Genomic DNA, 25,794 nt, shown 5'->3' with positions numbered 1-25,794 from the left:
TGGGGGTCACAGAGATTGTGGGATGGGTGGTGGTGGGTCAGAGATTGTGGGATGGGTGGTAGTGGATCCTCAACAATGCTTTGGGCTCTTTGTCTTCAATACTCCTGGTATATGTCACAAATAGTGGGGGGAAGGAGACTCCGGCAGCCCTCTTGGTTACGTTTGCTGTCCTCTGTGGGGTGTCCACTGCAGCTGTAGTACCTCACAATGACGTAGCAAGTACATTCTCAATGGTGCTCCAGAATGGGGGTGGGCAGCCTCACTCACCTCAATCTCCTCAGAAAGTACAGACACTGCTGTACCTTCTTGACTAGTGAGGAGATATTGTGGGTCCAGGGTAGATCGTCCATTACGTGCACAAAAGGGACTATGTGTTCTTCACTCTCTCCACGGCTCAGCCATCAATGTGCATTGGAGAGCGGCTGACCTGCTCCTTCCTGAAGCCCACAATCATCTTTTTCTGATTTATCCATGTTGAGACTACAGAATGGTGGAGCAGACTTGATGGGCTGAAAGGACAATTCTGCTCCTGTGTCTTACTGCACGGCATCATCTGATTCTCGTGTGACAAGGTATTTAATAAAGCCACAGTAACATTACTGAAGAAAATGATTCCATGATGACAGAGGATTTGACTAACTACAATTACTCAAGTTACATCATTGCTCTCATTCTGGCCACCCCAACCATAAAGAAAAAATGGAACAGAATATCTAAGTATTAGAAACATAGTATTTATTTGAAATGGGGAATTATTTAATTATGGATGTAGATGTCCACATTTCCATTACCTCAGCTCTCAACTGTTCAATTTCCAGCCCTTTATGTTCCTGGGACAACTCTGACTCACTGGTCGGTGAAATTAGCTTTCCGCTTTTCAATGAATGCACTCATTCCTTCTTTCCGATCAACCTGAAACAAAGTTTACACAGCACGATTACAAAGGTTTGGTAGATGAGCCCACAATTTCATTTTAACTGAATTTAAGTTACTTACAGTGGAAAAGGTCGCATGAAATAAACGTTTCTCTAGTCGATTTCCTTCCGCCAACGTTAATTCAAAAGCTGTAATAAAGTACAGGACAGTTTAGCACAACCATGAAATACTGCCTGATCTTTGTAGCTGCCACTCAGTGACAACAGAAGAACGTTGAGGGAAATTTACTCAGGTTTTGACTTCCACCTTGATAAAAAGATTTTTAAGGACTGAGACAGTGGCTATCATTTAAAAATTCCAATAAAAGATTCATGGGCTGCAGTGGAAGACATTCCTGAAATGACTTTTCCAAGTGGCAATCTTCACATTCCCTCTTAATCCTATAGTGTGTTCCACAGTCTCCCTCCCCAGGATAAAAGCAAGAGAAGACTGAGAATTAACCTCTGATATTCCCTTCACTGCCGGATGTCCAAATGTGACCACAGCTTAAACTCTCACCAACACAACAGGCCAGTTTGTATATCTGCAATGCCAAGAAACAGGAACGAGGAAGCAACAATATTTACGAAAAAAAAGGTGACAAATTGGAAAAAAGGTAAATGTTTACTTGTATAGAGATATAGCATGGTAAAATAGCCTTCCGACCTTGTGAACCCACACTGCCCTATTACACCAATTAACCCACTAACCCGAACGTCTTTGGGACGCGGAAGGAAACCAGAACACCCACATGGTCACAGGGAGAATGTTGAAAACTCCTTACAGACTGCAGCGGAAATGGAACTCGGATCACTGGTGCTGTTATACTAACCACTGCACTACTGTGCTGCCCAAGGACTTTGATTGAGGCATAGGGAAATGTTGGCAGGCGAGGTCTTTAATCCCTGGGAGACTGAGAGCTGCTCTTATGGAGGTATATAAATTTATGAGAGGCATACATCGTGTAATTGCACACAGTCTTTTCCCCAGGGTTGAGGAGTCTACATTTAGATGGAAGAGCTTCAAGGTGGAAGGGGAGAGATTTAACAGGAACCTGAGGGACAATAAACACACAAAACACTCCATGGAATGAGTGGAATAAACTGCCAGAGGAAGTGGATGAGGTAGATGCAGTTATAACAGGTATGTGGATTGGCAAGGTTTAGAGCAGGTGTTCCCAACCTGGCATTCACAGACCCCTTGGTTAATGGCAAGAGTCCATGGCACAACAGAAGTTGGGAACCCCTGGTTTAGAAGGTTAGGAACTAGCTTGGATCGGTCATCCTGGTTGGCACGGACCAAATGTGCCATAGGGGCTTTTTTCCATTTTGTATAACTCTATGCCTGTGCAGAACGATAGAAAAAAATTGTGATGTTGAAATAATCTAAAAGTCATTATTTGAACAGTAAACCCCTCTGCAGTGTACAGGAAACCATTCAGCCATCAAACTTTTCCCAATTCCTACCAATTTTAGTCAGACTGGGGGACACAGTCTAGAGACAAACAAGGGGATACTGTCTAGAGTTAGACTGAGGGACACAGTCTAGAGTCAGACTGAGGGACACAGTCTAGAGACAAACAAGGGGACACAGTCTAGATACAAACGAGGGGATACTGTCTAGAGTCAGACGAGGGGACACAGTCTAGAGTCAGACTGAGGGACACAGTCTAGAGTCAGACTGAGGGACACAGTCTAGAGTCAGACTGAGGGACACAGTCTAGTCAGACTGAGGGACACAGTCTAGTCAGACTGAGGGACACAGTCGAGTCAGACTGAGGGACAGTCTAGAGTCAGACTGAGGGACAGTCTAGAGTCAGACTGAGGGACACAGTCTAGAGACAAACAAGGGGACACAGTCTAGATACAAATAAGAGGATACTGTCTAGAGTCAGACGAGGGGACACAGTCTAGAGTCAGACGAGGGGACACAGTCTAGAGTCAGACGAGGGGACACAGCCCAGAGTCAGATGAGGGGACACAGTCTAGAATAGGTCTAGGGGACACAGTCTAGAGACAAACAAGGGGATACAGTCTAGAGTCAGATGAGGGGATAGACTCTAGAATAGGTCTAGTAGTTTATTCTAGTAGTAGAATAGGTCACAGTAGTGAAACACATTTCAAGTGCCAGCAACCCAGGTTCAATTCCAGCACTCTCTGCAAGGAGCTTGTATGTTTTCTCCGTGACCGACCCTGTGTGTTTCTACTGGGTGCTCCGATTTCCTCCCACATTCCAAAGACATACAGGTCAGTTGGTTATTTGGCCACATGGGTGTACTAGGTGGTGGGGACTCATTGGGTTGTAAGGATCTCTTACTGTACTCTATCTCTACACAAATCAACAGACAGATTTCATGAGTCATCTTACATTTAAAGGCACAGGTACAACTAATCTCAATACAGTATTAAATAATTCTTCTAAATTACACTGAAATTCACTGTGTACTGGAGCATTCATATAATGAAGAAATAACATGTTGCCCTTTATAATAATATGCAATGTCAAAGAAAAAATTTAATATGCTCACCGCCATTCACGGCCTCTTTTGCCATTGCTGTGATGAGTTTCGAGTTTGAAGCTATCTTCTCCCCGCATCTGATGGCTTCATCCACCACTTGAGATGCTGGATATATTTTGCTAACAAGCCCTTGCAAAAGAAAACCCAATTATTATTTTCCAGAATTAGGTCCTTGGAGATGGGCTGTGAAAACCATTAGAAAGTACATGGCCTCACTACAGAAACTGATTATTTTCTGTCTCAGACTGAGTGACTGTGCGTACCCTGGCGAAGCAGGTTTAATGTTTGGAAGCACAAGGATCTTTTCAACCTCTTACTGCCTTGGGCAGAAGTTCCCACTTGCTTCAAAGAGGCAACAATGATACCAGTGCCTAAGAAGAATAATGTGAGCTGCCTTAATGACTATCACCCGGTAGCACTCACGTTGACAGTGATGAAACACTTTGAGAGGATGGCCATGACTAGACTGAACTCCCGCCTCAGCAAAGACCTGGACCCATTGCAATTTGCCTATCGGCACAATAGATCAACGGCAGATGCAATCTCCATGGCTTTTCACACGACTTTAGAACACCTAAGCAACACAAACGTCCACGTCAGGATACTGTTCATCAACTATAGCTCATCATTTAATACTATCATTCACACAACCCTGATTGAGAAGTTGCAGAACCTGGGCCTCTGTACCTCCCTCTGCAATTGGATCCTCGACTTCCTAACTGGAAGACCACAGTCTATGCGGATTGGTGATAACATCTCCTCGCTGACGATCAACACTGGTGCACCTCAGGGGTGTGTGCTTAGCCCACTGCTCTACTCTCTCTATACCCATGACTGTGTGGCTAGGCAGAGCTCAAATACCATCTATAAATTTGCTGATGATACAACCATTTGGTAGAATCTCAGGGAGTACAGGAACGAGATATGCCAACTAGTGGAGTGGTGTCACAGCAACAACCTTGCATTCAACATCAGTAAGATGAAAGAGCTGATTGTGGACTTCAGGAAGGGTAAGATGAAAGAACACATACCAGTCCTCATAGAGGGATCAGAAGTGGAGAGAGTGAGCAGCTTCAAGTTCCTGAGTGTCAAGATCTCTGAGGATCTAACCTGGTCCCAACATATCGATGTACTTATAAAGAAGGCAAGTCAGCGGTTATACTTCATTAAGAGTTTGAAGAGATTTTAATATCAACAAATACACTCAAAAACTTTTATAGATGTACCATGGAGAGCATTCTTACAGGCTGCATCACTGTCTGGTATGGAGGGGCTACCGCACAAGACCAAAAGAAGCTGCAGAAGGTTGTAAATTTAGTCAGCTCCATCTTGGCTAATAGCCTAGAAAGTACCCAGGACATCTTCAAGAAGTGGTGTCTCAAGAAGGCAGCATAAAGCAGCGTCCATTATTAAGGACCTCTAGCACCCAGGGCACCCTTTTCTCACTGTTACCATCAGGTAGGAAGTAGAGAAGCCTGAAGGCACACACTCAGTGATTCAGAAACAATTTCTTCCCCTCTGCTATCTGATTCCTAAATAGACATTGAAGCCTTGGACACTACCATTTTTTAATATCATTTCTGGGGGGTTTTTGCACAATTTTTAATCTATTATACATATACTGTAATTGATTTACTTATATTTTTCATCTATGTTATGTATTGTATTGAACTGCAGCTGCTAAGATAATAAATTTCATGACACATGCTGGTTGTAATAAACCTGATTCTGATTCCTACATTTTGATAAGAGGAATCAAAATACAGATGATCTAAATTGTGATGGTAAATGAGAATTCCGAAGGATCTAGGTGTTCTAATGCAAACAGGTCTAACAATATTTATAAACACGAGATTCTGCAGATGCTGGAAATGCGGAGCAACACACACAAAATGCGATTCAGTCACTCTGTCAGAAATGCAGTAGGAATTAGCCAAGGTCTGACCAGCATAACAGGGTGTTTTAAATCACGCTTAATACAACATTTCAAAGTCTACAACTCTGACAGCACTGCACTCCCTCAGCAACGTGTCAAGGTGTGTCAATCTTTATTACAAATTCCATTCTATATGTGTACTATTCATTGATTGTATTATGGTTATTGAATTTGAATATGCCAGCAAGAAAATGAACTCAGGGTTGTATATAGTGACATACATATTGTGATAATAAATTAACTCTGAACCTTCAGAATCAGGTTTATTATTACTGACAAGTCGTGAAATTTGTTTTGTGGCAGTATAGTGCAATGCATAAAAATACTACCAATTACAACAAGGAATGTATAAAATATTTCAATAAGCCCTGGAGTGAGATGGGCTCACAAACAAGACACAAGTTACTCTGTGTAGCTCTGCTCTGTTCCTCTGGTTAGCCCAGGGTATGGAGAAGTGTGTGAGACAATGTGAACTGAGAGGCTGCAACAGTCCACGACATACCACTGGCTTTGGCCTCCTGAGCAGAAATCCGGTCTCCGGTGAGGACCATCTCCATTGCCAGTGACTTCCCTACTGCTTTTGTCAGTCTCTGAGTTCCTCCGGCACCTGTCCAGAGAGCAGACAGTGTGATTACACACACCTTGTGCAATAATTGTCTGGCAGAAAGTATAGAACAAAATCAACAATACACAAACATCACAAGCTTTGGGGTGCATGGTAGCGTAGTGGTTGGTGTATTGCTACGACAGTGCCAGTGACCAGGGTTCAATTCCCGCCAACATCTGTAAGGAGCTTGTACGTTCTCCCCATGGCTACGTGGATTTCCTCCAGGTGCTCCTGTTTTCTCCCACATTCCAAAGATTTACCAGTGAGCAGATTAATTGGTTACCTGGGTGTAAATGGACAGCTGAAAGGGGCTGTTACCACAATGCATATACTCTAATACTCTAAATACTGTACATGTACTCTACTCTGACCCAAAACAGCACCTTCCACTGAAACTCTGCCAATTCCAAACTTACTTTCCAACAGCAGTTTCTGCAACAAGAAAGTCTATGTTCCACCTGCCAAGCCCTAATCCTTGGAAATCCCCATATATTACTTGGAATACTGTGCTCAGTTCTGGTCGCCTTACTATAGGAAGGATGTGGAAGCCATAGAAAGGGTGCAGAGGAGATTTACAAGGATGTTGCCTGGATTGGGGAGCATGCCTTTTGAGAATAGGTTGAGTGAACTCGGGCTTTTCTCCTTGGAGCGACGGAGGATGAGAGGTGACCTGATAGAGGTGTACAAGATAATGAAAGACATTGATCATGTAGAGAGCCAGAGGCATTTTCCCAGGGCTAAAATGGTTAGCATGAGAGGGCACAGTTTTAAGGTACTTGGAAGTAGGTACAGAGGAGATGTCAGGGTAAGTTTTTTTTTAAATGCAGAGAGTGGTGAGTGCATGGAATGGTCTGCCAGAGATGGTGGTGGAGGCAGGTACGATAGGGTCTTTTAAGAGATTCCTAGACAGGGACATGGAGCTCAAAAAAATAGAGTGCTATGGGTAACCCGAGGTAATTTCTAAGGTAAGGACATGTTTGGCACAACTTTGTGGGCCGAAGGGCCTGTATTGTGCTGTAGGTTTTTTATGTTTCTATGTCTATTACCTGCCCCTTCCCCATCCGATATCTCTTTAAACCCAACATGTTGGCCAAGTTAAGCGCTCTATGTATTGGGAGCAGGGAGATTTACCAGGATGTGCCTGGATTAGAGAGCAGGTCTTAGGAGGATAGGTTGAGTGAGCTAGGAATTTACCCTTTAGAATGCAGAGGATAAGAGGTGACTTTATACAGGTGCACAAGATAATTTGAGGCACAAATTGGGTGAATAGCCAATGATGTTTTTTCAAATTGCAAATGGCTAATACGAGGGAGCATAATTTGAAGGTGACTGGAGGAAATTATAGGAGGGATGTCAGAGCTAATCCCTTTAACGACAGGTACATCCTTTTGGAGACTGTTGTTGGGGGGGGGGGGGGGGCAGGGGTTGTCCAAACAGAGGGAAGAAGTCACAGTGGTCGGATCTCTGGCACCGAGTCTGCCACTGTGATTCAGATGGGAAGGGGGAGAAGAGGCATGCTGTGGTAATAGGGGAATCTCCAGGTGTCAGAGGAGTCATGAAGTGTGGAAGCTGCCATTACTAGAACTTGGGAAACTGAAAGGTCTGAAGGTAGGTAAGTCACCTGGACCAGATAGTCTACACCCAGGGTTCTGAACGAGGTGGGTGAAGAGATTATGGAGGTATTAATATTGGTCTTTCAAGAATCACTAGATTCTGGAAGACTGGAAAATTGCAAATGCTCCCATTCTTCAAGAAGGGAGAGAGGCAGAAGAAAGGAAACTATAGGCCTCAGTGGTTGGGAAGATGTTGGAGTTAATTATTAAGGATGATGTCTCAGGGTACTTGGAGGCACGTGATAAAATAACCATAGTCAGCCTGGTTTCCTCAAGGGAAAAGCTTGCCTGACAAATCTGTTAGAATTATTTGAAGAAATAACAAGCAGGATAGACAAAAGAGAATCGGTTCATGTTGTGTACTTGGATTTTCAGAAAACCTCTGACAAGGTGCCACACATGAGACTACTTAACAAGCTATGAGCCCATGATATTAAAAGAAATATTCCAGCATGGATAAAGCAGTGGCTGACTGGCAGGAGGCAAAGAGTGGGAATAAAGGGAGCTTTTTCTGGCTGGCTGCCATGATGAGTGGTGTTCCACAGGGATCTGTGTTGAGACCAGCTTTTACATTTTATGTCTAGGATTTAGACAATATAATTTATGGCCTTGCTGCAAAATATGCAGATGATACAAAGACAGGTGGAGGCGCAAGTAGTTTTGAGAAAGTAGAGAGGCTACAGAAGAACTGAGACAGATTAAGAGAATGAGCAAAGAAATGGCAGGAAGAAATAACAAGTGTCAGGAAGTGTATGGTCATGCACTTTGGTAAAAGAAATGAAAGAGCTAACTATTTTCTAAATGAGGGGAAAATTCCCAAAACTGAGGCACAAAGTGACTTGGGAGTCCTTGTGCAGGATTCCCCGAAGGCTAATTTGCAGGTTGAGTCAGTGGTGAGGAAGGCAAGTGCAATGTTAGCATTCACTTCAAGAAGTCTAGAATATAAAAGCAAGGATGTGATGTTGAGACTTTATAAAACATTGGTGAGGTCTCACTCGGAGTATTGTGAGCAGTTCTGGGCCCCTTATCTTAGAACGGATGTGCTGAAACTGGAGAGGGTTTAAAGGAGGTACACGACAATGATTCCAGGATTGAACAGCTTGTCATGTGAAGAGTGTTTGATGGCTCTAGGAGTTGTATTTACTGGAATTCAGAAGAATGAGGGGTGACCTCATTGGCATCTATCAAATGTTGAAAGGCCTTGATAGAGTGCGTGTCTGTGTGAAACATGGAGATGTTTCTTATGGTGGGAGAGCAAGGCCAGAGGACACAATCTCAGAATAGAGGAGTGTCCTTTTAGAATGGAGATGAGAAGGAATTTTTTAGCCAGAGAGTAGTGAATCTGTGGAATTCATTGCCACAAGCAGCTATGGAGGCCAAGTCTTTATATATATATTTCAGGCAGAGGTTGGTAGATCCTTGATTAGACAGGGCATGAAGTGATACAGGGAGAATGCAGGAGCTTGGGGCTAAGGGGGAAATTGATCAGCCATGATGAAATGGTGGAGCAGATTCGCTGGTCCAAATGGCTTAATTCTGCCATATCTTACGGTCCTATGGTAATTTTTTTTTTTAAACAAGAGTGATGGATGTGTGGGGTGCCTTCCCAGTGGAACAGCAGACGCAGATACATTAGGGACATTTAAGAAACTCTTAGATAGGCACTTGATGATAGGTAATTGGAGAGGTATGTGGGAGGGAAGGTTAAATTGATTTTAGAATAGGTTATAAGGTTGGCACATCATCATGAGCCAAAGGGCTTGAATGTGCTGTTCTGTTTTATGTGGCACACAACTCAGTAGGGGAGCAGAAAGCTTAATGATCTGAGTCCATTCCATACAAACCTGTGGTACAGAATATTACAGCAGAAGTCACTCAGTCGTGAGTCCATGCTGTCTATAAACAACCCTGATTGTTCCCCTCCCTCGCTCTGCAGAAACATAACTCTTCAAACACAAAACACCAAATGTTGGAAACACTCTGGTCAGACACTGAAAACCCTTTGAACTGATTCGACAACCTACAGACAGGCTCACCAAGGAGTCTACAACTCATGTTGTCAGGATTATTTATTTAGTTGCACAATGTGTCTTTTATTTACACGCCCCAATTCCAAAAGTTGGGATATTTTCCAAAATGCAATAAAAACAAAAATCTGTGATATGTTAATTCACGTGAACCTTTACTTAACTGACAAAAGTACAAAGAAAAGATTTTCAATAGTCTTACTGACCAACTTAATTGTATTTTGTAAACATACACAAATTTAGAATTTGATGGCTGCAACACACTCAACAAAAGTTGGGACAGAGTTAAAATAAGATTGAAAAGGGCACAGAATATTCAAGTAACACCGGTTTGGAAGACTCCACATTAAGCAGGCTAATTTTTAGCAGGTGAGGTATCATGACTGGGTATAAAAGTAGTGTCCATCAAAGGCTCAGTCTTTGCAAGCAAGGATGGATTGTGGCTCACCCCTTTGTGCCAAAATTCATGAGAGAATTGTTAGTCAGTTCAAAAGGAACATTTCCCAACGCAAGATTGCAGAGAATTTAGGTCTTTCAACATCTACAGTGCATAATATTGTGAAAAGATTCAGAGAATTCAGAGTCATCTCAGTGCGTAAAGGGCAAGGTCGGAAACCACTGTTGAATGCGCGTGATCTTTGAGCCCTCAGGTGGCACTGCCTAAGAAACCATCGTGCTACTGTGACAATTATTGCCACCTGGGCTCGGGAGTACTTTGGAAAACCATTGTCACTTAACACAGTCCGTCACTGCATCCAGAAATGCAACTTGAAACTGTATTACGCAAGGAGGAAGCCATACATCAACTCTATGCAGAAACGCCAGCGAGTTCTCTGGGCCCAAGCTCATCTCAGATGGACCAAAAGACTGTGGAACCGTGTGCTGTGGTCAGATGAGTCCACATTTCAGCTAGTTTTCAGAAAAAACGGGTGTCGGGTTCTCCGTGCCAAAGATGATAGCGATCATCCTGATTGTTATCAGTGAAAGGTGCAAAAGCCAGCATCTGTGATGGCATGGGGGTGCATCAGAGCCCACGGCATGGGTGAGTTGCATGTATGTGAAGGTACCATTGACCCTGAGGCGTATATTAGGATTTTAGAGAGACATATGTTGCCATCAAGGTGACGTCTCTTCCCGGAACGTCCCTGCTTATTTCAGCAGGACAATGCCAGACCACATTCTGCACGGGCTACAACAGCGTGGCTTTGTAGACACAGAGTGCGTGTGCTTGACTGGCCCGCTGCCAGTCCAGATCTATCTCCTATTGAAAATGTATGGCGCATCATGAAGAGGAGAATCAGACAACGGAGACCACTGACTGTTGAGCAGCTGAAGTCTTATATCAAGCAAGAATGGACAAAATTTCCAATTGCAAATCTACTACAGTTAGTATCCTCAGTTCCAAAACGATTAAAAAGTGTTATTAAAAGGAAAGGTGATGTAACACAATGGTAAACATGCCTCTGTCCCAACTTTTGTTGAGTGTGTTGCAGCCATCAAATTTTAAATTTGTGTATATTTACAAAATAAAATTAAGTTGGTCAGTAAAACTATTGAAAATCTTTTCTTTGTATTTTTGTCAGTTAAATAAAGGTTCATGTGAATTAACATATCACAGATTTTTGTTTTTATTGCATTTTGGAAAATATCCCAACTTTTCTGGAAATGGGGTTTCCACACACGCACATATATATAATATTTACTGTAACATGCCTGAGGAGCCTGATTTTAAGCTGCCGTACTCCAGGACTCTAGTCAGAGATGCTGCAGCACAGTACACTGCCAGCGAGCTCAGCTACCCAAGTGGCAGCAGTAACAGGTCACCAAGGGCACATTAAATGCCACAGAGTCTGTGTGTTATAAAGGCAAAGAGGTTCTACCCTCTAACACCTGGTTTCCCGAGTGTCTGCAGGGTGCCCAGCTACAGGGAAAGCCCAGTGACCCACTGTAGATGGGGTCAACCAATCGTCACCATCCCACAAGTTTACGTCCTTGTACTGTGAGAAGTTCTGGGCCCCTTACCTCAGAAAGGATGAGCTGGGAAAGGGTCATCGGAGGCTCACAAGAATGATCCCAGGTATGAGAGGCTAACATACGAGTGGCGTTTGATAACTCTGGCCTATAATAACAGGAGTTTAGGAGAATAAGGGGGGGGGCTCATTGAAACCTATTGAATATTGAAAGGCTTAGAGAGGATGTTTCCAATAGTGGGGGGTTCTAGGACCAGAGGGCACAGCCTCAGATAGAAGGATGTTTCTTTAGAAAAGAGATAAGGAGGAATTTCTTTAGACAGAGGGTAGAATTCATTGCCACTGCTGGCTGTGGAGGCCAAGTCACTGGGTATAATTAAAGCAGAGGTTGATAGGTTTGTGATTAGTAAGGGTGTCAAAAGTTTTGGGGAGAAGGCAGGAGAATGACGTTGGCGGATAATAAATCAGCCATGATGGAATGGTGGGGATGACACGGTGGGTCAAATGGCCTAATTCTGCTCCTGTCATATGATCTTATGCCATACATACACTCAGCACACATAATCACAATACATACTAATATTCCACATAGGGTTCAAAGCAAAGATTTAGCAATGTCTTCAAATTAATAACTTTGAAAAGCAAGCAACAACTTCTTTGTTCTAAAATAACTTTCACAGAGCAAGCACTTACCCGGCAGGGTTGCAGCCCCCATCGCATGCAAAGTGATGGGGTTAGACTTTCAGAGAATAGCGGATGTTACCAACAAACCCTCAAATCCCGTCCGGCGGCTCCCACCCTCAAATCCCGTCCGGCGGCTCCCACCCTCAAATCCCGTCCGGCGGCTCCCACCCTCAAATCCCGTCCGGCGGCTCCCACCCTCAAATCCCGTCCGGCGGCTCCCACCCTCAAATCCCGTCCGGCGGCTCCCACCCTCCATCCTATTGGAAAACTTTCAATCGGTTAGTAAGACTAGACAGAAAATTTACCAGGAATCGTCCCGAGCAGGATTTCTGGTTGTCCAAACTGTGCCTTGTCACCTGCATAGATGATGTCACACATCATGGCCAGCTCACAGCCTCCTCCGAGCTGCAGAATAGGAAGGTTAAAGTCATATCCCGCGTTCCTGATCCACCCCTACCCCTTCAACATCAGCGCATCAAGCTCAGAGTGGCCCTCTCCCCAAGTGGAACGCAACCAGGAGGTTCAAAGTCATTGCCACTGCTCCATACTTGCATCAAGCAAATGCAGAAAGGATTTCTCCGTGCCCACACCCCTGTAGTTCTTTTTGGGAGTTCAGGAATCTTTCTGTTGTGACCGACTAAAACTGAGTAACACGGAAGGTGCAAATGGGTGGCCTAGTGGTTAGCATGACACCGTTACAGCTCGGGGCATCGGAGTTCAGAGTTCAATTGCACCATCCCCCGTAAGGAGTCTCTACGTCCTCGGCATGAAATGTGTGGATTTTCTACAGGTGTTAGTTTTGACCTACAGCCCAAGGTGTACCAGTTACTGGGTTAATTGGTCATTGTAAATTGCCCCATGATGAGGCTAGGTTAAAATTGGTGGGTTGCTGGACGGTGCAGTTTGTTAGGCTGCATCAAAGAGCATTAAAGGAGGTGGCTGCAGTGACAGTCCAGGTACCGGTTGGCGATTTCCACAACTCACTGGGTTCCAGGAGATCACCAGGCTGGAAAAATGCAAACAATAATTAAATACTTTGAGCCGCTGGTTATGGATCTCATTAAATCCCATCTTCCTGCCACACTGGACCCCTTCCAGTTCAAATCAGTCCTGATGATGCTATAGCCTCCGAACTCCACTCGGTCCTGTCCCACTTGGAAAATGGTTCCTTATATGCCAGGATGCTGATAATCGACTTCACCTTGGAGTTGAGTATGATCGTCCCTGAGAACCTGGCAAGTAAACTGTCCTAGTTGGGTCTCAGCACCTCTCCCTGTAACTGGATCCTGAACTTCTTGACAGAAAGCTTACTGTGTGGACAGAAACATCTCAAGCTCTATCACACTGAGTACCAGCATCCCCCTCTTCTGTGTGTAAGAGGGGATGTTGGGGATTTGGTGCTGTGGTCGCTGTTTTTTTCCACGAGTGAGGGAGTCAGGAACTGTTATTGTCACTTTTTTTTGCTGTGGGGAGGGGTTTTGTTTTCCTTTTTCATGTTGTGGAGGGGGGGTGGGGAGTTACTGTCTGTTCTTTCATCAACCCCAATTGTTTTTCCCTATTTGATGGCTAGCTGGAGTGGACAAACAGTGTTTAATTTTTGATGTCGAGTAGGCCCTTCCGGCACTTGAAGTCACGCTGCCCAGCAATCACCCAGTTTGATCTGAGCCCAATCACAGGACAACTTACAGTGACCAAACCTGCCACTCGGTGCATCTTTGGAATGCAAGAGGAAACAGGAGCAGCCGGAGGAAACCCATTCAGGAGGAGAGTGTACAAACTCTTTACAGGAAACAACGGGAGTTGAACCCGGGTCGCTGGTACTGTAAAGCGTTGTGCTAACCACTACCCTACATGCTGCCAAAGATGTACTGTACATGCATTCTTTGATAACAAAATGAAACTTTGAAAAGGGAACATAGTCACAACATATAGGGACAGGAGATGTGTGGAACTTTGCTTCAGGGAGGATGGTCAGCTCTGGAACTTCCAATCCCACAGGGTGGTGGAGGTTGAATCATTGCAATTACTTCAACAAGAGGAGGGAGATAGTTTTTGAAAGATTGGGGAACTGGTAGTTACGGGGAACAGACAGGAAAGTCATACAGCATGGAACTGGCCCATTACTCCATCACCCTCAGCACCTTTGGAATGTAGGGACACCCAGAGGAATCACATCTGGTCAGAGGGTTGAAGCCTGGGGGTAGATCAACGATAATCATGTGATATGATGAGGGGCTGAATGGCCTTTTCTTCATTTGTGTGCGAGACAATTAGGAATGGACACAAGGGCTACTCGTGGACAAAGTTCTGGGTAACAGAACTTTCTCCTATCCACAACTACACCACACTGAACAGGAAGACAGTGGTGAGGGGAAACTCAGGTTTGAACTCTCCGTTCTACCTACAGCGTAGCCGTTGACAGCTGCAATCACGGGCTTCCCAGTCGTGGCCACGCGGTTCCAGTGGGACAGGAAGTTTCCAGTGTAGCAATCATGGAATGTTTTGTTCTCCATTTCCTTGATGTCAGCACCAGCTAACGGGAGATCAAAACCCAATTACAACTTGCTGAGCACTCTGTACAGCTCTACATTTCACAGCTTTTACATTCCTTTGTCTTTTCACTCCAACTAACCCATCAACTAGAGATTCTGCAATGCTGGATATCCTGACTAACACCCACGTAATGCTGCAGAAACTCAGCAGGTCAGGCAGCATCTATGGAGGGGAATAAACATTTAATGTTTTGGGTGAAGACCCTTCATCAGAACTAGAAGGGGGTGGGAGAAGCCAGAATAAGGTGCTGGGGAGGGGGGACGGGGAGCAGTACAAGCTGGAAGGTGACAGGGGAAGGTGGAAGGTGGGAAAGGAGGGATTAAGGAAGAAGCTGGGTGGTGATAGACACTGTAGGTGGAAGAGGTCAAGGACTGAAGAGGGAATCTGATAGAAGAGAAGAATGGACCACGGGAGAAAGGGAAGGAGGAAGGGAACCAAAGGGAGGTGGCAGGCGGGCTACTGAGGAGGACTAAAAGGAGAGTCTGAATAGGGAATGTCAAAAAGAGAAAAGGGGGAAGAAAAAGTCGTTACCAGAAGTTAGATTACTACATCGTTTAAATCTTATCTAACCCCAACTTTATCCTATCAGATAATCCCTTTGTCCTAGCCACCCCTTCCCCATGTTCCCTGCAATTTAAAACTCATGCTTCCCCACCTCCTGAAGTTCTGACAAAGTTCTTCGGCCTGAATCGTTAGCCATTTCTCATTCCGCCTATTGTGTTTCATTTCTGATCTGCAGAACCTACTGGTTTTTGAATCTTCACTTACTACAACTGGGACCTGCATTTGCATAGCAACTTTCTAAGGCAGTAAAGGAACCCAAGGGGACATATATCAGGAAGCAAATAGCACTACGCCAAAGAAATACATCAGAAGGTGAGTGAAAGCAGATTCAACCTGAATCTTTGAAAGCAAAGGAGGTGGAGGTGGACAGGCCTAGATGAAAAGATGGGGAGGTCAGCTGCCTAAGTACATGGTTGGCATGTAAATAGCAAAGAGAGTGAGGAATCCCACAGTCTGCTCACTGACAGCAATGGAAAAGTGGCACGGATCAGTGTGTGATGCCTTGTGGACTAACCAAGTTCAGTTCCACCTGAATTTAAATTCACTTCATGATCTGGGAATAAACATCAAATAGACACAGTAAGATAGATCTAAGACAGAAGCCGAGTGTGATGCCACATGCACAGCGACAGTGTTAAGCTAACTTGCAGCAGCACAGCCACACAGCAAGGGTACCAGAAGTTTGAGAATTTAATGCTCATGACTCCAGGTTGGAGATGGCCCAGGTGGAATACGAGGTGTCGCTTGGACATGACGTGGCAGTGCAAGAGGCCATGGACTGATGTTGATGTGGGAATGGAAAGACAGACTGAAATGGTTGGCCACTGGGAGATCCTGGCTATTGGGCTGACCAGTTATAGTGATCGCTATCGGTTAGTATAAACTTGGACCACCAAACTTCTGGTAACCACTCTCCTTCCGGCCCATTTCACTTCTTCCTCTCCCCTAATCGACCTGGCACAATCGTCCCATCTCTGAACGCTCGTGAACAGAAATGTTTCTTCCCCTCCACCATGAGATTTCTGAACAGACAATGAACAACAATGAACACTACCTATTTTTCCCCTCACCTATTGTTATATATACACACACACTTCTTATAAAGTCTATAAATTACAATTACCATGTACTTGCTGCTGCCAAACAACACACTTCACGTGAACATCAGGAAATCTGCAGATACTGGAAATTCAGGCAGCACACACAAAATGCTGGTGGAACACAGCAGGCCAGGCAGCATCTATAGGAGAAGCGCTGTCGACGTTTTGGGCCGAGACCCTTCATCAGGCCTAACTGAAAAAGATAGTAAAGGATTTGAAATTAGGAGGGTTAGGCGGAAATCTGAAATGATAGGAGAAGACAGGAGGGGGTGGGGTGAAGCTAAGAGCTGGAAAGTTGATTGGCAAAAGGGATACAGAGCTGGAGAAGGGAGAGGATCATGGGACGGGAGGCCTATGGAGAAAGAAAGGGGGAGGGGAGCACCAGAGAGTGATGGAGAAGAGGCAAAGAGTAATGGGCAGAGAGAGAAAAAAAGGGAAGGGGGAAATAAATAAATTAGGGATGGGGTAAGAAGGGGAGGAGGGGCATTAATGGAAGTTAGAGAAATCAATGTTCATGCCATCAGGTTGGAGGCTACCCAGACGGAATATAAGGTGTTGTTCCTCCAACATCATGAAGTGAATTTAAATTCAGGTGGAACTGAACTTCATCTTGACAGTAGAGGAGGCCATGGACAGACATATGAGAATGGGAATGGGACGTGGAATTAAAATGTGTGGACACTGGGAGATCCTGCTTTCCCTGGCGGACAGAGCGTAGGTGTTCAGCGAATCGGCCTCCTCTACTGTCAAGATGAAGCCACACTCAGGTTGGAGGAACAACACCTTATATACCGGCTGGGTAGCCTCCAACCTGATGGCATGAACATTGATTTCTCTAACTTCCTTAATGCCCCTCCTCCCCTTCTAATCCCATCCCTTATTTATTTATTTATCCCCCCTCCTTTTTTTCCTCGCTCTGCCCCTCTCACAATCACTCCTTGCCTGTTCTCCATCTCCCTCTGGTGCTCCCCTCCCCCTTTCTTTCTCCCTAGGCCTCCCATCCCATAATCCTCTCCCTTCTCCAGCTCTGTATCCCTTTTGCCAAACAACTTTCCAGCTCTTAGCTTCACCCCTCCCCCTCTGGTCTTCTCCTATCATTTCGGATTTCCCCCTCCCCCTCCTACTTTCAAATCTCTTACTAACTTTTCTTTCAGTTAGTCCTGACAAAGGGTCTCAGCCTGAAATGTTGACAGGGCTTCTTCCTACAGATGTCGCCTGGCCTGCTGCGTTCCACCAGCATTTTGTGCGGACATTTCACATGTGTCAGTGATATTCAACCTGATTCTGAAAAATTACAATCACCTCACCAGGTACCTGCCTGCAAAAGCCTTTTCACTTCCCGTGAGGACAATGGCTCCAACTGCTGGGTCACTTTCAAACTCATCCAGAGCCTGACCGAGTTCCTTCATGAGTGCGTCACACAATGCGTTCAGAGCCTTGGTGCGGTTCAGCTGGATGAACCCCACATTCTTCTGCTCGCCCCTCTTTTCCACCAGGATGTGTTGATACTGAGCCGCTAGACAGAAGAACACATTGCAGAAACGTGAACAACGAAGACAATCTTCCAGAAATCATTCCAATGGAGAATGCTTTTATAAAGATTTCAACGGACTTTGTGGGAACTCATTAGTCCATCATTCCTCACCTGGAACACAGCAGCAGAAAGGTGCACACACAATCCACAGTGTAGAACATGATAGCAGTCATTGAGCAATACAGCATGCAAACAGACCCTTCAGGACAGCACATCAATGCTAACCAAGGCTCCTACCTGAGCCAGATTAGTTTCTTCAAAGATTTGTCACATCTACATTGAAACAGACAGTGAACCGTGTTGTTTTGTATCAAATCAAGCAAGGACTGTGCTGAGCAAGTGTCGCCTCGCTTCTGGCAAACACATGGTATGCCCACAAGTCACTAACCCTAACCGTCATTTTTGGAATGTGGAAGAAACCAGAGCACCTGGAGGAAACCCAGTAGCCATGGGGAGAAATGCACACTTGAGAACAACAGAAGGAAATGAACTCCAGTCAGTGACTGCTGATACTGTACAGCAGGGTTTCCTAACCAGGGGTCCACGACCAGTCATTGAGCCAAACAGTATGGAAACAGGCAAAAAAAAGGCTGGGGACTCTGCTGTAAAGCGATTTACCGATCCCTACACTGCCGTGCTGTCCTTTTGCTTGTGCTTGGCCCAATCCTCCTACTTTCTTAGGTTAAAGAACCGAATGGTGAACTCCGAGCAGTGACCATCCCCTGGAACCTTCACCTGCGGCACCATTCACAGCTGCTCTGCACTGGGGAGGGCTCCATTTTGTCTCCAAGGTCCAATAACTGATCGATCTCAACAACCAGGAAAGCTCTGCTCTTTGGGAACAGAATTGCAAAGACTCACAATATTCACAGAAGAAATCACCATGTATCTCTGTCATAAATAGGGTTAATGCATGAGGAGTATTTGATGGCTCTGGGCCTGTACTCGCTGAAGTTTAGAAAAATGAGGGGAGTTCTCATTGACACCTATCGAATATTGAAAAGCCTAGTTAAAGTGGATCTTGAGAGGACGCTTCCTATAGTGGGGGAGTCTAAGACCAGAAGACATGGCCTCAAGTGTATGAGGGTGTCCCTTTAGAACAGAGGTGAGACAGAATTTCTTCAGCCAGAGCAGAGTGATCTGTGGAGGCCAAGTCAATGAAAGCAGATAGGTTCTTGATTAGTCAGGGCATCAAAGGTTATGGGGAGAAGGCAAGAGAATGGGATTGAGAGGGATAATTAATCAGCCAAGATGGAATGGTGGAGCAGACTTGATGGCCCAAATGGCCTAATTCTGCTCCCATGTCTTATGGAAAGGACTTCAACAAGAGAATTTAGAAACCCCCAATAAAATACATTCATCACCCCTTGGAAGCTCTTATATCTCAGCTGCTTTAGACCATAAGACATCGGAGCAGAATTAGGTCATTCAGCCCACCAAGTCAGCTCTGCCATTTCAACTGCCCTCTCACCATATTCCTTGATGCCCCAAGCAATTAGGACTCTATCAATTTCCACTTTAAATATAACTACGATCTTGGCCTCCACCGCAGTCTGCAACAGGGTATTCCACACATTCACCACTCTTTGACTAAAAAAAATTCCTCCTTACTTCTGTTATAAAAGGTCACCCCTCAATCTTGAGGCTGTGCCCTCTAATTCTGGAAACCCCCACCAGAAAAAACATCCTCTCCACATCCACCTTATTAATTGTCCCATATCAGACCGCAAAGCACTCCAGCGTGTGATGAAAACTGCCCAGTGGATTATCAGCACCCAATTGCCCACCACTGAGAACATTTACCATAAACGCTGCCTGGGCAGGGCGAAAAGCATTATGAAGGATGCATCTCACCCTAACCATGGACTTTTTATTCTTCTCCCATCCAGTAGGCTCTACAGGAGCCTCCACTCCCGTACCAGCAGGCCCAGGAAGAGCTTCTTCCACTTGGCATGATTTACTTATTATTTAATTATTTATGGTGTTATATTGCTATACTTCTTCACTATTCTTGGTTGGTGCGGCTGTAACAAAACCCAATTTCCCTCGGGATCAATACAGTATGTCTGTCTGTGACCCTGCTGAACCTCACATCACAGCACTAAGCAGTATTGCACATATATTGTACTGTCTCAGTACTTTTATATTTGTATGCTGTAACACTTAGTTTTTATTTGCAGTTATTTTGTAAATAACATTTCTTTGCATTTCTAGTTAGATGTTAACTGCATTTCATTGGCTTTGTATCTGTACTCGGCACAATGACAATAAAGTTGAATCTAATCTAATCGAATCTAATGTAGTCCTTTCAACATTCAGTAGGTTTCAATGAGATCGCCACACATTCTTCTAAATTCCAGTGAGTACAGGCCCAAAGCTGCCAAATGCTCCTCATATGTTAACCCCTTCATTCCCGGAATCATCCTCGTGGACCTCCTCTGAACTCTCTCCAATGACAACTTATCCTTTCATAGATAAGGGGCCAAAAACTGTTGACAATATGACAAATGTGGCTTGACTGGTGTTTCAAGCATTATCTCCTTGCTTTTATATTCTATTCCCCTTGAAATAAATGCCAGTATTGCATTTGCCTTCTTTACCACAAATTCAACCTGTGAATTAACCTTCTGGGAGACTTAGACAAGGACACCCAAGTCCCTTTGCATCTCTGATGCTTAAATTTTCTCCCCATAAGATAGTGCACACTATTGTTCCTTTAAGCAAAATGCATTATTATAAATTTCCCAACACTGTATTCCCTCTGCCACTTTTTGTCCATTCTTCCAATTTGTCCAAGTCCTGCAACAATCACATTGCTTTCTCAACACTATGTACCCCTCCACCTACCTTCACATCATCGCAAACTTTGCCACAAAGCCATCAATTCCATTATCTAAATCATTGACAAACAATGTGAAAGTAGCAGTCCCAAAACTGACCCCTGAGGAACACCACTCGTCACTGGCAGCCAACCAGGAAAAGGCCCCTTTTATTCCCACTCACTGGCTTCTGCCTCTCAGCCATTCCTCTATCCATGCCAGTGTCTTTCCTGTAATGCCACAGGATTTTATTTTGTTAAGCAGCCTCATGTGGCACCTTATCAAACACCTTCTGATAGTCCAAGTAAATGACATTCACTGCCTCTCCTTTGTCCACCCTGCTTGTTACTTCCTCAAACAACTCTAACAGATTTGTCAGGCAAGATTTCCCTTTACAGAAACCATGCTGACTTTGACTTATCATTAGTCTCCAAGTACCCTGAAGCCTCATTCTTAATAATAGACTCCAACACTTTCCCAACCACCGAGGTGAGGCAAACTGGCCTATAATTTCCTTTCTTTTTGTCATCCTCCCTTTTAAAGAGTGGAGTGACACTTGTGGTTTTCCAGTCCTGCTCCACTCCCCTCTTTCACCCCTCCCCTCCCACCTCTATCCTCTCCTCTCTCAAACTCCTTTGTCTCTGCAAGTCCCTCACCCCCTCCCATCCCTGCACTCCCATCTCTCACCCCCTCCCCACCCTACACTTCCTTCTCACCTCTACCCCTCCCATCCCTGCACCCCCCTCTCTCACCCCCTCCCCACCATGTACCTGCTTCTACTAACACCCCTGACACTGCATTCCACATACACACCAGTCTGTAAAAAAACTTACCCCCAACATGCCCCTTATACTTTCCTGCAATCATCTTAAAATTATACCCCATTGTATTAGTAAGTTCTGCACTGAGAAAATAAAGAGAAGCCCTAGCTCACCGACCCTACCCTCGTAAGACATGCTCTCTAATCCAGGCAGTATCCTGGTATATCTCCTCCGAAACCTCTCTCAAGTTTCCACAAACTTCCTAATGAGGTGACCAGATCTGAACACAATATCCCAAGTCTGGTCTAACCCAGGTCCTATAGAGCTGCAACATTACCTCACAGCTCCTGAACACAATCCCCCGACACACCTTAAGCGTTATTAACCACCCTACCCACATGCACAGCAACTTTCAGAGAGCTATGGACGTGGATCTCAAGGATCTGTGGTTAAGAAGGCATACGGTGTATCAGCCTTCATCAATCGAGGAATTGAATTTAGGAGCCAAGAGGTAATGTTGCAGCTCTATAGGACCCTGGTCAGACCCCACTTGGAATACTGTGCTCAGTTCTGGTTGCCTCACTACAGGAAGGATGTGGAAGCCATAGAAAAGGTGCAGAGATTTACAAGAATGTTGCCTCGATTGGGGAGCATGCCTTATGACAATATGTTGAGTGAACTCAGCCTTTTCTTCTTGGAGTGACAGAGGATGAGAGGTGACCTGATAGAGGTGTATAAGATGATGAGAAGCATTGATGGTGTGGATAGTCAGAGGCTTTTTCCCAGGGCTGAAATGGTTGCCACAAGAGGACACAGGTTTAAGGTGCTGGGGAGTCGGTACAGAGAAGATGTCAGGGTAAGATTTTTTTTAAAACGCAGGGAGTGGTGAGTGTGTGGAATGGGCTGCCAGCGACGGTGGTGGAGGCAGATACAATAGGGTTTTTTAAGAGACTCCTGGATAGGTACATGGAGCTTAGAAAAGTAGAGGGCTATGGGTAAGCCTAGTAATTTCTAAGGTAGGGACATGTTCGGCACAGCTTTGTGGGCCGAAGGGCCTGTACTGTGCTGTATGTTTTCTATGTTTCTATAACTCTCTGTTCCTCCACACTGCCAAGAATCCTGCCTTTCACCGCGTATTCTGGCTTCAAGTTCAACTTTCCAAAGTGTCAGGCCAAATCAGAAAGATTGGGTACAGGCTGAATTGAGGCGCAGGGTTCCAGGCCCAGAGCAAATCGAGGCGACTGCACCTGATGTTTGGATGTTGATTTAGGTGCTGGTCAGATGGAAAAGGCCGGGGTGTCGGGGCCCGAGGTGAGGGACCAGCTGGAAAAGACCGGGGTGTCGGGGCCCGAGGTGAGGGACCAGCTGGAAAAGACCAGGGTGTTGGGGCCCGAGGTGAGGGACCAACTGGAAAAGACCAGGGTGTCGGGGCCCGAGGTGAGGGACCAGCTGGAAAAGACCAGGGTGTCGGGGCCCGAGGTGAGGGACCAGCTGGAAAAGGCCAGGGTGTCGGGGCCCGAGGTGAGGGACCAGCTGGAAAAGACCAGGGTGTCGGGGCCCGAGGTGAGGGACCAGCTGGAAAAGGCCAGGGTGTTGGGGCCCGAGGCGAGGGATGGTGTAGTTTGCTGCTCTGCGATGTTTACTCAGCTCTCTGCTGAACTATGGGTCTCAGACTCTCTTTGTGAATTTCAGTTCAGAATGCTATTTACTTGCAGTTAATGTTTACATGATTTGCTTTTTCTTCTCTGCACATTGGGTGTTCGACACTCTTCCTTTTTTTTTTAAAAGGTTTTGGGTTTCTTTGTTTTGTGCATGCCTGTCAGGAGTCAAATCTCAAGGTTGTATAATGTGTACATACTTTGATAATAAAATATACTTTCAACTTTGTATCATTTCACACTGCACTGAACTCCATCAGTCATTTCTCAGCCCAGGTTTGCAAAGTTCAAAGTAAAGTTATTATCAAAGTACATATTTGTCACCATATACAACCCTGAGATTCGTTTTCTTGCAGGCATTCACAGCAGAACAAGCAAATACAATAGTCTAAACCTGACTGCCAACGCACAAGAAAATCTGTGCAAATACAAGAAAAATAAATAAATAATCGTGCATAATATTGAGAACATGAATTGTAGAGTCCCAACAACCACCTGCACGACTGACAATACCACCATCTTGGGAGCAATTCATTCAACGACTAGATTCCAAGGGAAGCACCAGATGTGCAAAACTACTAGAATGAGACTAATCAAGAAATGCTTTTCTAACTACGTAACTCAAAACTTTTTGACTTTTGAATATCAAATAGGATGCAAATAGTCTGTGGCAGGTGGTGTCGTTTCCTTCGAACCAACAATAAAGCTCCCCTCACCCAAAAAAGTCTCTAGTGGGGAGATCATTCACCCAGGCCTGTTGCTATCACGTGTCCATCCCAAGTTAGACCTGGCGACCATAAACACAAAAGATTCAGCAAATGTCGTAAATCTTCAGGAAACACACACAAAATGCTGGAGGAACTCAGCAGATCAGGTATGGAGGGGAGTACGCAGACGGTGATTTGGACCGAGGACAGAAACCATCTTTCTGCGCCTGAGTGACAAGGGAATCTCCGGCAATGCCACTCTGCACCGGGGACATTCAGTTGGAAGGCTCGTTAAAGACCCAAGGTCATGGGCTCTCCGCCCCAATATTCTGCAGAAGGCCCGATCTCGGTTGCAAGCGCACGGCCGTGGGACGAGACAGGATCTTACCTGCGCTGCTCACCCGGGCTGCGACTAATAAAGAGGGCAGAGTCCGGGGCGCACACAGGGAAGCCGCAGCGGCTCTGCACAGCACTGCCATCGCTGTCTGTCTGTGCGGCACCGTCTCGCGAGAGCGCGCACGCCGTCCCAGTCCTGCGCCGATGACGCGCCCACGGTCACCTCACCTGTCAATCAGACGGATGACACGCCCCAGACCACGCTTGCCTGTCAATCAACCCGCTGACTGACAGGTCGAGGGCTCCGTCTCTGCGGAGAGCTGGTTCGGCCACCCTGCAGGCTGGCGGCGGGCTCCCGTCTCCGGCCGCCCAGCCTTTGTAAAGACTGTTTGGCCACGCGGAATCGTGCGCACGTATCCGTATCAACCAGATTTCCCTGCATTGGGGCAAATCGTTCTACGTCTCGGTACTCGGGCTTGTAAATGCTGTCAACGAGTCCGTTCCATCAGTCTCGGTCGGTGCACTGCCCGTACACAGGTCCTCAGACTGCCTCCAAATCTCTTCACTCCCATCCTAAATCTATGTGTGTCTTCGGTTTTTTTTCTAACTGGGACATCAAACTTCAAATAAAGTATATCATTAAAATACGGCAAATGTAATAAAGTTATTAAACAGAAACCTATTCATATGTCGTAAAGAAATATAATAGAATGTATTAAAATCATTTGTACATAATAAATTATATGTACATGACAAGCAACCGGTGTGCAGAAAGGACAAATCGTGTAATAAATCAAAGAATATAAATAATTCTGAGAAAGTAACTGACTGTTCAGCGTTGAAGCAACACACACAAAATGCTGGTGGAACACAGCAGGCCAGGCAGCATCTATAGGAAAAAGTACAGTCGACGTTTCAGGCCGAGACCCTTCGTCAGGACTAACTGATAGTAAGAGATTTGAAAGTAAGAGGGGGAGGGGGAAATGCGAAATGATAGGAGAAGACAGGAGGGGATGGGGTGAAGCTAAGAGCTGGAAAGGTGATTGGGTCTTCTCCTATCATTTCAGATTTTCCCTTCCCCCTCCTACTTCCAAATCTCTTACTATCGTTTCTTTTAGTTAGTCCTCACGAAGGGTCTCGGCCTGAAACGTCGACGTTGCTTCTCCCTATAGATGCTGCCTGGCCTAGTGTGTTCCACCAGCATTTTGTGTGTGTTGCTTGAATTTCCAGCATCTGCAGATTTCCTCGTTCAGGAGTTCAGGAGTCTGATGGTTGAGGGGGACTCCCGGAAGCGACGGCTTACCAGTTGAGTTGTATTCGGCTCTGTGGAACCGGATGGGCCCCGACCTGCTGGAAGTGTACAACGCTATGCTCCTGGCGGGCAGTATGTCAGGATCCATGAGGGAGGGTGATGCACCATCAATAACTCTCAGAGACGGGAGGTGAACGATAGGCTTTTATTAGCAGCAAGAGACCACCACACAACATCCTG

General features: G+C 45.4%; 1 protein-coding gene across 1 annotated transcript; it reads right to left on the bottom strand.

The window, feature by feature from the left end:
- Window positions 1–712: 712 nt before the first annotated feature.
- Window positions 713–24,515, bottom strand: echs1 (enoyl CoA hydratase, short chain, 1, mitochondrial). Its single transcript, XM_059946807.1, has 8 exons — window positions 24,355–24,515; window positions 17,806–18,003; window positions 14,676–14,803; window positions 12,576–12,675; window positions 5,872–5,976; window positions 3,443–3,562; window positions 997–1,064; window positions 713–912 (listed from the first exon to the last, which is right to left on the bottom strand). Exons 1-8 carry the CDS (start codon window positions 24,443–24,445, stop codon window positions 847–849), a joined length of 876 nt encoding a protein of 291 aa, XP_059802790.1. The 5' UTR covers window positions 24,446–24,515; the 3' UTR covers window positions 713–846.
- Window positions 24,516–25,794: the final 1,279 nt, after the last annotated feature.

Source organism: Hypanus sabinus, chromosome 21, assembly GCF_030144855.1.
Source record: "Hypanus sabinus isolate sHypSab1 chromosome 21, sHypSab1.hap1, whole genome shotgun sequence".
Taxonomy (NCBI): Eukaryota; Metazoa; Chordata; class Chondrichthyes; order Myliobatiformes; family Dasyatidae; genus Hypanus; species Hypanus sabinus.
The sequence above is the reverse complement of the archived record's forward strand: the minus strand, read 5'-3'. Positions and strand labels throughout refer to the sequence as shown.